Source organism: Cricetulus griseus (assembly GCF_003668045.3).
Source record: "Cricetulus griseus strain 17A/GY chromosome 1 unlocalized genomic scaffold, alternate assembly CriGri-PICRH-1.0 chr1_1, whole genome shotgun sequence".
Classification (NCBI taxonomy): Eukaryota; Metazoa; Chordata; class Mammalia; order Rodentia; family Cricetidae; genus Cricetulus; species Cricetulus griseus.
In genome coordinates this window covers 140,722,916-140,735,166 of record NW_023276807.1, presented here as the reverse complement: position 1 = coordinate 140,735,166, position 12,251 = coordinate 140,722,916, and the positions used below count along the sequence as shown (strand labels likewise).

The window sequence follows — 12,251 nt, the reverse complement described above, 5'->3', positions numbered from 1 at the left end:
ATAAATATTTTCCTTTGTACTCTTCCCCCAAATTAAAATGGACCATGTGAAAACTGGAATGACTTTTTCAGTTCTATAGAAAATGAGTTATTTTACCTAAAATATTAGTCTACTAGCTCGTCTTTTAGAGGAATTAAAAACATATTGTATGGTATCAGAACTGGGGATGCTTCTTTCTCCTTGTCTTCATGTCTTTGTTTCTTGACAAAGTAATGAATAATCTAAAATGATAGATAATAGATAATAGATTATTTATAGATGATAGATAGATGGATGGATGGATGGATGGATGGATGGATAGATAACTGATAGATGGTAGATGATAGATAGATGATTGATAGATGACAGGTAGTAGATATAGATAGATAGATAGACAGATAGATGATAAGAGGATAGATAGTTGATAGTCAGATTTCCTTTACATGAGTTTACAGAAAGAACCCTCATTAGTGAATGAAAAGCCACATCCTTGGCCTTCCTTCTTTTGTTGATTATAAGGCACAAGCTGTGTTGTCTCAGGTTGAGCTTCAGTGCAAATAGCAGCCCAGGTGTGAGACTTTTCCATACTCTGGCCTTTTGCAGCGCAGCAATTCCTAGCTTTGAACCTTTTCAGGATTCAGGAAGAAGTTATAGGCATGCATTTCAGAAAACTACAGGTTTCCCCTTTCCACAAGGTTTGGCATGGAATTGTTCCAAGGATTTGTGTGAATGCTTGGAGTCTCTCCATTGACTTCCTCCTGCACCCCCGCTGGAGTCCTCCATGTACACAAAGTCAACTCAACACAGAGAGGTTTTCTCACACTGGTTTTCACCTCTGCACAGGTTAGGTGTAGTTTGTCAGCAAAGGTTCCTGTGCTGGAAGATCAATACCCAGGGTGCTGATTAGACACGGTGGTAGAACATAAAAGAAGTGAGACAGGGCAAGGTCAACAGGTCACTGACACTCCCCAGAAGGGATCAGTTCTGGTTCTGCAAAAAGAGTTCCTAAAAGGGTGAGTTATAAATAGAACACACTGGCCTCTCTCTGCCCTTGCTTCTTGTCTCACATGTGACCTGTCCCCCTCACACATTCTGTCATCATAATGCCATACTGTGACAATGCCAACGGCCTCCTCACCAGAGGCTAAATAGATCTTGGCTTTTTAGCCTCCAAGATTTTAAGGGAAACTTTTTATCTTTATAAGGTACCCAGCCTCTAGTATTTTACTGTAACAAAACTAGTGTAACTATATACATTAGTTAATTTTCTGCTGCTGTGATGAAGCACCATGACCAAAATCAACTCAGGGAGGAAGGGGCTTCTTTTGGCTTATAGTTACAAAGGGATAGAGTCTAATGGCAGGAAGAGTATGACAGCAGGCAGGCATGGGGCCAGGAATGGGAAGCTATCTGATCACATTTTATCAAGACAACTACCCCCTTCCCAGTGACATGCTTCCTCCAGCAAGGCTCTGACTCCTGAAAGTTCCATCTCTCCCCCAAGCAGTGCCACTAATGAAGGACCAAGTGTTCAAATATCTGCGCCTATGAGGAACATTTCTCATTCAAGCCACTGTGTTACAGTTCAGTTTTTTTAATGACAAGTCAGACATTTGTGGAAACCAGGAAACAAATATTTATTAGGGAATTTTGCCTACCGAAAGAGTTACCACACACAGTGTCACATACTAATTAAGAGTATGGGCTCAGCCACTCACATACCTCCTCTCTGTACAGACGCAGCTGGGGTCCTTTGGATGCTTCTGTGTATGCTAGGTACATCCTCTTTTAGTTTAAGCTTGTTTGACCCGACCGCTTCCTTCCCAAAGCAATTTTCTTGGCTATCAAACTTGACAAGTATCCCCTTATTTCACAGGCATTTGGATAGCTATGGTCAAGAAAATAGATGTTAGTAATAGATATTAGTAAATGTTGACAAGAATGTAGAGAAACCGAAGCCCTATTAGAGTGTTGGTGGGAATGTAAAGTAACTAGTCATTTGGGAAACAGTGTGGATCTGACAGTCTTCAAAAGATTAACACAGAGTTGCCAGTAAATCCACACAAGAGAAATGGAAGTGTGTGTCCACATAAAAACTTGTCCATGCAAAACTACCAGCAGTGTCTTGATAACTGAGACACCGAGACAACCCAAGTGCCTGCCAACTGAGAAACTTTATTTTCTTTCCAAAGTTTCCAGCCTTGGGTTCTGGGTACCTGAGTAGACACATGAAATGTAGTGCATCAATACTGTGGACTTATTGGTAACTCTGTGTTAATATTTTGAAGAATGCCTGAAAACAAGACAAACATGTTCTATGGTCTATTTATATGAAATGTCCTGTCAATGAATCCATAGAGTCAGAAGGCAGACTGGTGGATACATGGAGAAGAATTAAGAGTACCTGCTGACAGATTTAGGGTTCCCTGTTGGGACGATAAAGGTGTTCAGAACTCCACTGAAGGAAATGGTTGTATGAGTCTGTGAATATACAGAAAAGTTACTTGGTTGTGTACACTTTAAATGGAGAATTACATAGAATGTGAATCGCATGTCAATAACATTGCTGTCAGAGTTACAGACTGGGTCGGGATATGGATCAGGCTGCCTGTGTCTGATCATTGACCACTCTGGTGAAGAAAGGAAGACAATGTTAATGAACAAGTTCTTGAGGGGCAGCTGGGTCAGGCCTGCTGAGGCCCTTCAGAATGGCAGTGGAGGCCATCACTCAGAATTATCCCCATGAGTGAATATATAGCACCCAACACTTCTTGGCTGCCCATATGCAGATCCAACAAGCTGATACAACCAGAGAAAATCCAGACAGGAAGAGATAGAGGCAGAGACAAACAGAAAGCAGGCAGGTGGTCCAGACGGACAGCAGAGCATACAGGCACTATGGACCCTACAGGTGAGGCCTGAATGACTAAGTGAGCATGGCAAGGTCGTGGCAGTACCTATTCATAGGAGTACCTAAACCTACATTTCAATGTCCTCATGCTCTAAAGAGAAGAAACTGTCCCTGTGACCTCACAGAGGTCACATGAGAGGTGATGAGTTGACCTGTCTGGTGTATGAATTGAGGATGAGAGCTCTCAATGCATCCATGTTGTGTGGACGTCTATCTTATCCTTGATTATTTCTCTTCTGAATAGATGCCTAAGAGAACAGTAGTTGATCAGTGAGAGTGATTGCCACCTTTGTGTTTTTATTAGCTTACACTGTTCCCCTTTAAATAGTCCTGGCACCTGCCTATCCCAGCTAGTTCCACTCTTGGTGTGGCTCTGTACTCTTTCTCTGTCTTTCTGTCAGACCTTCTGGAAACTCAGTGGTGTGCAGACAAAGGTTTCATCACAGCACTCACTCCCATTTTCCTTGTGTTCCTCTTGGTTTTCCAAGGCAGTGTCTGAGAATCAAAGCCCCTAGTGAGCCTGTTGTCCAAGGGCCTCTGCAGTCTAGTGGCTGAGCCAGTGGCTGTGGTGCCAGGTAATTCTGTGTCAAAAGCATTCACAATCATCATGCCCCATTACTCATGGATGACTGAAACAACCCTGTTAGTGAGCAGCCAGGAAAAGTAGGGTTAAAGGAATCCCAGGCTCTCACATTGAGCTCAAGCTGTCATGAGGAAAACTTAATTTAAGGATTTATTCACTTATGAAAATATCTCTGGACTGTTACAGGCTGTGACTCTGCAATTAACCTGACATTTCCCAAATCACAACTTGCTGTGAATGATATATTTACGTCTCTCCAAGAGATTGCTGGAGCTAGGACCCTCATGAGACAGTTTAAGTCTGTCTATGTTCCTGGAAATCATACCCATCAGGTGAGTGACTTCAATGCCTGTCTGCTGCTGTGTCTTAGGACTCAGAGGCCATGGTCACAAGGGAGTTTCCCCTCAGCCCCTTTAGAATAAGGACTTCATTCTAGATGGACCTGAGGTTCAGTTTGAACCATTTGGGCCTCCGCTAAGTCTGAAAGCCTCTCAATCCATTTGTGCCCCAGATTTACTGTAACTGGTGAAAACTGGATTGGAAATCACCCCTGTTTGTAGCCTTGGGTCTGTCTCAGCTGTAGACTATAGCCTGAGGCAAGGCCTTCCCTTTGGATCTGGCTGTTGTTGGTTCCAAGTGAGGGACTGGCTTTACATTGTACCAATTTTATATCTCTAGCAAGTCATCAACATTGTAAGTAATCAGAATAAGTATTTAACTGACTATGGAAAGGAAAAAGGAAGTCTGTGACAAAGGAAGCAATTGTTAATAAAATTCCCCCACAGCTTTCTAAGGACAGGAGGAGAACCATCAAAGAATATTTTGGCTAACAATTGAGTAGAAAGATGACATGACAGTCCCATATCAAGGAGGGGAGCTCACTTGGAAAGGGTACACTCCAACCTGCTGAGCTGCTTTCAAGTTGTGCAGTATACTTCAGGTTTCCACCTTTTGTGAGGGTGGGATATTGGTGGCACAGCTGTCTTTGACTCATTTATGCTCTTTTAAGTGATTCCCTCATCCATATTCCTGTAAGTAACTCCAATAAAACTTATTGGTTCACAAAAAAAAAAAAAAAAAAAAAAAAAAAAAAAGGGAGGGGAGCTCTGTGAAACCCTGAATGGGGATCATGCAGGAATTCCCAAGGGAAGTACAAGCAGTCAAGACACCTGGTGCTCTGGAGCCTGGGAAGTGCTCATGGTCAATGTAGAGTCAAATCTAAGGACGCTGGTGGTAAACATGAGCTCTCATGGAAGAACAAGTATTTCTGATGGGAAAGATCATTGAGTATGGCTGTGGGAATCTTCTCCTCCATTTCCCCATGATGTCTCTGGTAAAACTTCTTATCTATTGAGGGTTCTTGTTGAGTTTAATGTGCCGTAGTAGGTGTTGTAATTTAAGAAAAGTGGCTTGAGAGAAAGACGCCATGCAACAGCGTTCAAGCAGAGGGTTTTTTTAATTAGGGAAAAGGATCATAAAAGGGGGAAAGGGGAGAGTGGAGACCAGCCTTCAGAGACAGGAGAGAGGAAAGAGGGTCAGAGAGAGAGAGAGAGAGAAGCAGACAGAGAGAGGAACAGAGAGACAGAGACACACAGAGAGAGACAGAGACAGAGAGAGAAACAGAGAGAGAGAAGGTGGGCAGGGCCCTTTCAAAAGGGAACATAGTGAATGTGCACAGGTGGTGTTCGTAGTGGCTGCAACTGAGGACATATCCTGTCAGAACCCCAAGGGCAGGCCAGTACAGATGCCTGAATACTAACAGTAGGGAGCTGTGACAATGAGGAACTCATCAGAGGGTGATGACTGTTTAAGTGCATATAGAGATAAGCTAACATTCCCTACAACAACCCAGCAGAATCTCACTTCTGTGTCTTGTGTGTTTCTATGGTAGCTGACACTTAATGACCACTCCTAGCCTTGGTCTCATCTTAGCTTCCACAGCAAGAAGCCAGAGAAGCACTGACTTGAGTTCCAAAGGGGAGTAATGTGCCACATTTATAGTAGTCAAGGATAGGTGGCAGTCTTTGCAGCCAACACTATGTACCTTGGTTCTCAGAGAAGTTCTAAAAGTATTGATTAAAGGTGCTGGTAGCCATTCAAAATCATCCACCAAGATATCAAGACCATAGAGTTTGGCATTCATAGAGTTTCTCCTCTTAAAAAAAATCTGAGAACACTACCACCACAGAATATAGATCATGTCATTCAGATCACCAAACAAGTGTAATTTTATCTCTTCAAAAAAAATCAACAATTCTAAATACTGTGTTGTGGACTAGTTCCAAAAGACATACTGAAACTGATGGTATATGATGAAATTTAAACTAGAGAATTTCAGAAGGGAAATGGCTACAATAGTTGGCAGAGAAAATAAACCACAAAATTAATGAGGTCTTTTCCATTTTATGACCATCACGGGGCACTGATTTGGCCAACTTCACGTAAACATACATTAGCTATGAATCATGGGTATAATAAGGACAGTGATGAACTAGCCAGATTCTGTCTCCCCACTGCCAATGCTGTCATTTCTGCAGTCCTTAGGACTCTATCCTGCAGTCATGACTTTCGGGAAATGAAATTTTCCATGTTGAGTATACTTCCCCTCATAGTAAGCTGGTGACATCAACACACGCAACAGAACTCCCCAGTATTGGCGAGCGACAAATGGGGATGCATGGGGTAATGAGCACACACTGTGAAGGTTAAATCAGTAGTAATGTAAAAGTAGTGAAATGCTCCACAGCATGGGGAGAGAAATAAATGAAACAGAGGCAGGTTTCCTGCACACAGCTGCTTTTGAATCCTTGCCTCTGGCTCTGCTTCTTGGGGAGTTTTGGGGGAGAAAAAACATGATGGATCTCTCTGTGAAACATTATTCCAATTTTGTAAAAGGTATAAAAAGATATAAAATAAAAAGCATATAAAAGTTTATGTTTAGTAAGTCTTTAGTGAAAGGCAGAAAGAGAATGAAGGACAAGAAGCAATGCTGTGTCTCCTACTGTGAGACTTTGAGCAAGTCACTTTACCTCTCTGAGACCTAGAGCAAACCCTTTAGACAGGATTACTGACCATTTTAACCAGTTGTTGGTTTTCCAAGTTGTTAATATAAAGAATTTTAAAATTACAGCTGTTGAGTCCTGTGGGAGCAAAGGATTCTGATGGGTTTTGTCCACTGTCACATCCTCAGGGACTAGAGGCAGCTTATGCATGGTGGGAGGTGCTCATTAAACATTTGTGGGGTGCATCTTCAGTGTAATGCATAGTCTGTATTCAGGTCAGAGGCTGTATTTGAATACAAGGTAGGGAAGTGGAAAAGTACAGTTATAGGCTAGAGTTTGAGGTATGCCATGCTGGCTTTGAAGATAGGATTTGGTGAGGTTTCTGGTTTGCCCTTAAATGACCCTAAATGCACTTAAACTGTAGACTTGCTCCTCTCCTGAGCACTGAGAGGTGAAGACTTTAGGAGCTGAGGCATCACTGAAGGAAGCTGGTCATTGGGAGTGTGCCCCTGAAAGATATATCAAAAACATGCGATTCAACCCCACTTTCTGCCACCACACACATCTGCCATATGAATCACCTCGCCACAAGCCAGAGAACAGCCACGATCCTCAGAAGCTGTGTGCTAAACTCTTTTCCCTCCTGTGGGTTGCCTTCTCTCGGGTGTTTTTCACGGCATCAGGAAGCAGATTTATGCTTGTTGCTTCTTCCAATTTGGTCCTTGGTCCCATAACTTCAGGGAAAATGTGTGCTTTCCACCAGGAATATGTTATCAACACACAGTGTCCAGTTGAGATGTCCCAGCACACCTAGAACAGGACAAACCCTGGTCTTGCCCTGGATTCCTGTCCGCATCTGCCCTGCACCATGTTCTGGCCTCTTCCCTGAGTCTTGGGGTCCTGCAACATCAGTCTCTTTCCTTGTGCCTTCTCCCCAGCTCAAATGCATGCATGCTTACTCTCTGAGTTGTTCCTTTCCCCACTGGCACCAGAGGCACCTTTTACTTCATCTTTGTCCACTTCCCTTAGGTCAGTTGTGATTCATATGCAAAGTGCAGGTAGCACTCCACTCATTTAAAGGTGAACATGATTTATGAAAGAAATGATCAAATCTCTGGGAGAAGCAGAGGAGGATCTGGACTGCACATCCAGAAGTGATCCAGTCAGGACAGTGTGGGAATGGGGACAAGGAGACTGTTGCTGAAAGTCCTGAATGGAGAACATAGCACATGACCGGAAGCAGCTCTTCTGTTCCCTGTGTACCTGTGGGTATTGCTTGCTCTTGCCCCTTCTGGATTGATAGGCAGACAGCTAGGGAGATGCCAGTACCCAGGTTCATGGCCCGCTATGTCTCTTACTGTGTGAGGTCGGGCAAGTCACTTTACCTCTGTGAGGCCAGTTCCTTCTATGAAGAAGGACACAGGAAACTCTCAAATATGCTCTAAGAATTTGGAGAATTAATGCCAGTCCAACTCTTGTGACAACCTCAGACACATAAACACAATTAACTGTATAAGTACTTGTAGTAACATCATGAAAAATAAAGAGCCACCCAGAAAAGGCACCATTTTTCCATCAAAACATGACTTTGAGCTGTAAGCTCTTTTTTTTCCTCCTGTTGAAAAAAAAAAAAAAAAAAAAAAAAAAAAAAAAAAAAAAAAAAACGAAAACAAACACTAAGACCTTTTTCATGGGTCTCTAAAGTAACATGGACCTATGACACTTATCTGTCTGCCACCTAAAGGGTGCACTGGCTTTCTAGTTACAGACCACTAACAACAGCCTGCCCAGGACAGGATGATGACCCTCCATGAGGACAGTCACTGCTGACATTTGCTTGTGTGATAAGGTTGGGTATAGGGCTGCCCCTGTAGACCAGAGGCCTAAGCCCTCCCCCACAAGGTGCCTGAGCCTGGGTCTTCATACCCTGCTTCATTTCTCATTGTATGTTCTCCAGGTTCCTTCCTCTGTGGTACAGTGTTTGATGTGCCATATGCCTCATCAGGGGTATATTAGCAATGTCTCAGAGGCACAGAGCTCATGGGCCTTTCCAGTCAAATGCCGTCTGACTCCAGAATGATGACAGTTGTTGGCACATAAGTCTTCAAGACAGAGGTGCTGGAGCCAATGAAACACAGATGTAGGCCTTCTTCCATGCCCCTGGCAGCTGAACAAGAAAGTCTAAAGCCAGTGCCCAAGGAGGCTTGATTCATCTCATCCCCAGGGAAATAAGCAGTCATTGGGATCCATCTATTTTGTCAACACTCCTCAGCTTTGGCCAACAGCTGTCCATATCCTAAGCCAACCTCTATTTTCCCTCCTATTTACATTAGTATCTACCCAATACCAAGCCTGCTCAACTACCTTTTGTGGGGGAAAAATTGGCACCAAACAGAACTAAACTAAGTAAACTAAGGACCAGGGAGCCTGACATGTCCCGAAGACACTTGTAACTGGAGTGTGAATTCAAGGAAATTCTTTAGTAAGCTTGGCTTTCATTTCTTCATATTGAAATTGAAAAAGTCACATTCAGTATTTTAAGGAACAGTTTGCTTCTGGGTATAAGGATGGATAGATGGATGGATGGATGGATGGATGGATGGATGGATGGATGGTTAGATAAGTTGAAATACTTTTTATCTTCAAATAAACCATTTCCTTTAAAAAGATGAAAGGAGAAAAAAGATCATAGTCTCACAAAAAGCAAGGTAAATAAGCATGGAATTGCCTCATAAAGCCATCAGCATTTCAAAACAGATGTTTCCCTATGCAGTGTTGGGTTGAAACAAGCTGGACACCCTCCATGAGGCCAGTTTTCCTAAGATGCTTGTGCATGGAGTCATGGGTAGTAAAGAGAGATGCATGCTTCTTCAGAGGCAGGACCAAGAGCTTCCAGCTGCCCCAGCGCCAGCCAACAGAGCAATGTCAGCAGCCTCCTGGATGAGTTGGGACTGGGCACCAGTTCAGGTCTCCTTGGGCAACAGATACCCGAGTCCAAAGAAACTGGAGTTAGACTAGAATATTTAATGTTAGAAATCACTGTGTACCTGATCCCTTCCTCAGGAGCTTGGCTCAGGCTTCCAGACACAACCACACCTTATCTCTACCACAGAACTAACAAGAGACACAGGAGTATTTTGTTTTTCATACTTTGTTTGAGTGTAATTTTTTTTAGCCCAGTTTGTTCTTGAAAACAAACTGCAGTGGACACAAAGTCCCACCTCAATTGATACCTGCTGGGAGAGGGGAAAGCAGTTTTCCCTCATGGAAAACTAATTCCAATTTTTATACTTATTTTTTATTGTATATAATTTTCATTTTTATATATGTATATTTTATTTTAAGTGTATGTATAGCTATCCCTCATCAGCGAATTGGTATAAAGACAAATATACTAGTATTTCAAACCAAAACATTATTCTGACCTCAACATTCTTTCTCCCATCTGATATTTTTATAAATGAAGGTATCTTCATAAGCCCTAATCATAACACGAGGGTTGTGCATTCTGGGCCTAACAACAAGGCTATCTCTGTGGTCACAGTTCCTCTAGTGCCAGCCTGTCCAGAATAAGAAAATAGTCTGAGGTGCAGTGATCATTTTACTACCCTGAGACAGTCCTTGTGAACACCATGAGGTGCAGTGCAGTCTACACAGTGATCTGGGAACTGTTTGACTTGTTGCTGATGTTTCCCTTCGCTTGGAAACCTCATAACCTGTAGGGGCTAATTTCTCAGCCACAACTCCGTAGTTTCAGCATTTCTCAAAGGGACACTCCCAATTATTATTCAAGAGTCATCAGACTTGGAGAAGCCCAAAGCTCTAGCTGTCTGTCAAATATTTGTAGTCCGTCCCCTTCCCCCCGCCCCCCAGTCTACAGCAATGCACCATGCAGGGGTCATTTCTGCCATTAGTAGTCTTGCCTGTCTCCTAGCTTGACATTCTTTCTTTATCAGGTTGCCAGGGAAACAGAGCTGTAAAGAAGTCAAATTCCTATTCAGAGGGCACAAAGGGTTTAATAATCCTCTGCCCACACAGACAAGTGAGGAAAGAGTAAAATTACTACTTCATCTCATCCTTAATGTGTCCATGGCTGAGACAATGCTGTGTGTTCTTGAACCCCATTTCCTTTTCCTTCTGGGAACAAGCAAGGCCACATTTTCTAGATTCCCTTGCACATAAATTTGGACCTGTGACCAACTCTGGTCAGTGGATTATGGGTGGCAATTGTACATTCTCATGCCGGGCCTGTAACATCTTTCTGTGCATCCTGCCCACTTTCTCTTTGACCTGCCATCAGATGAAGATACAGTCTTACTCACCTGTGGCACCATAGGTGAGTGGATTGAAAAACACAGAGCTCACCACAACCCCAGAACTCCTAGTAGTTGTGACAGAAGCAAAGAATAAATGACAAGTGAAGACCTGCTTAACACTAAAGCAGACCACACAGCTGCTCTACCCTCTGTAGCTCTGTAACATCTAAAAAAGAAGTAAGTGGCACTCCAGAGATGCCCGTCTGCCACCTTCTGCTGACCCTTGACTGAGAAGTGTATGGTGGTTCACAAAGGAGAAAGTTCCACAACAGTCATCGATGCTTAGTCCAGGGCGTGGGGGACATGAATGTCCCCTGAGTGGCTGGGTGGGGGAGGGGCAGAGTCTCATCAGCAGAGCCCTGGTTGGGAGACTTTAACTGGAATTTCCAGACAGGTGAAGGAAAAGTACTGCTTTCTACCCAAAACAGTCCTCCCGAAAGTGTGCTCTTTACACATGCAAGCCTTAGTTCTTTGTACTCTGTTGTTTTAATAGACAGTTGGGGTATTTTCCTATCTGTTGTTTATGTGGCAAAGCCTATGAACTATTTTTAAAATAACCAACACTTCTATTATTTACTATGCTTTGGATGCAAGTAAAAAAAATGGAAGAAAAAAGAGAACACTATAAATAGCTTATACTGGAAAGGTAATTTGTTAGATCCACAACAAAAGTATGGAAGTCAGCCTAAAGATGAATGAAAGCTACTAACATTAGTAGAGCCCCAAGGTGGAGAAGGGACCTGCTGGTTCCTGCTGCCTTGCCAGCCCCCTCCTGTCAGCCCTGTAGCAGAGTCAGACTCAGCTGGCAAAGCACAGGTGTGGCTGGCAGTCACAGGCCAGCCTTACACAACTGCATATAGGAGGAAGGACTTATAGCTCAATAACTGTCACATCTCTAAAGAGACACACTGAGATCAAAGTGTTGTCATATGAGAATAAAATTGAGAAGTTGCAGACAAAAAAAAGTGTAAGAGATTCATGTCACTAGTGTGTCAGACAGTAGAGAAAGGTGTGCATATGACTCTTCTGACTTTGTGTGATGTCTTAGCTACCTTGTACTTTTAGTTATGATTCATTTCCACATTCTAAGTAATTGCCCACTCATTACCTTAAATAAATAAGAAAGATTTTTACTTTCCCCAGTAATACATGGGTATCACAAAGACTCAAGAATGAAGGTGGTCCCTTCAAACCTCTGCTCCCAGGGAGCCCAGCCCAGCTGGCAAGCACAGCTAGCACTTAACATCACAGCAAAAAAAAAAAAAAAAAAAAAAAAAAAAAAAAGGAGACCAAGGAGAGAAAAGGGAGGGAGAGCAATCCATCCACGAGCATCCTTGCTTTCCGTAAACCTTCTATGCTTCCTACTAACCCCCCATCCATGCTAGGGTCTTTAGAGTACTGAGAACAAGCCATCACCCTAGCACACCCTGCCTTGGAGAGAGGAACACAGTGCTTCTGCT

General features: G+C 43.0%; 1 protein-coding gene across 4 annotated transcripts in view; it reads left to right on the top strand.

The window, feature by feature from the left end:
- Scfd2 (sec1 family domain containing 2) overlaps positions 1 to 12,251 on the top strand; it is a 346,541-nt gene that overhangs the window by 307,748 nt on the left and 26,542 nt on the right. For all 4 annotated transcript variants that reach the window (XM_035452402.1, XM_027390893.2, XM_027390895.2 and 1 more), the window contains one exon: positions 3,660 to 3,805. In XM_035452402.1, the coding sequence (XP_035308293.1) occupies positions 3,660 to 3,805 (146 nt within the window). The remainder of the gene's footprint in view (positions 1 to 3,659; positions 3,806 to 12,251) is intronic.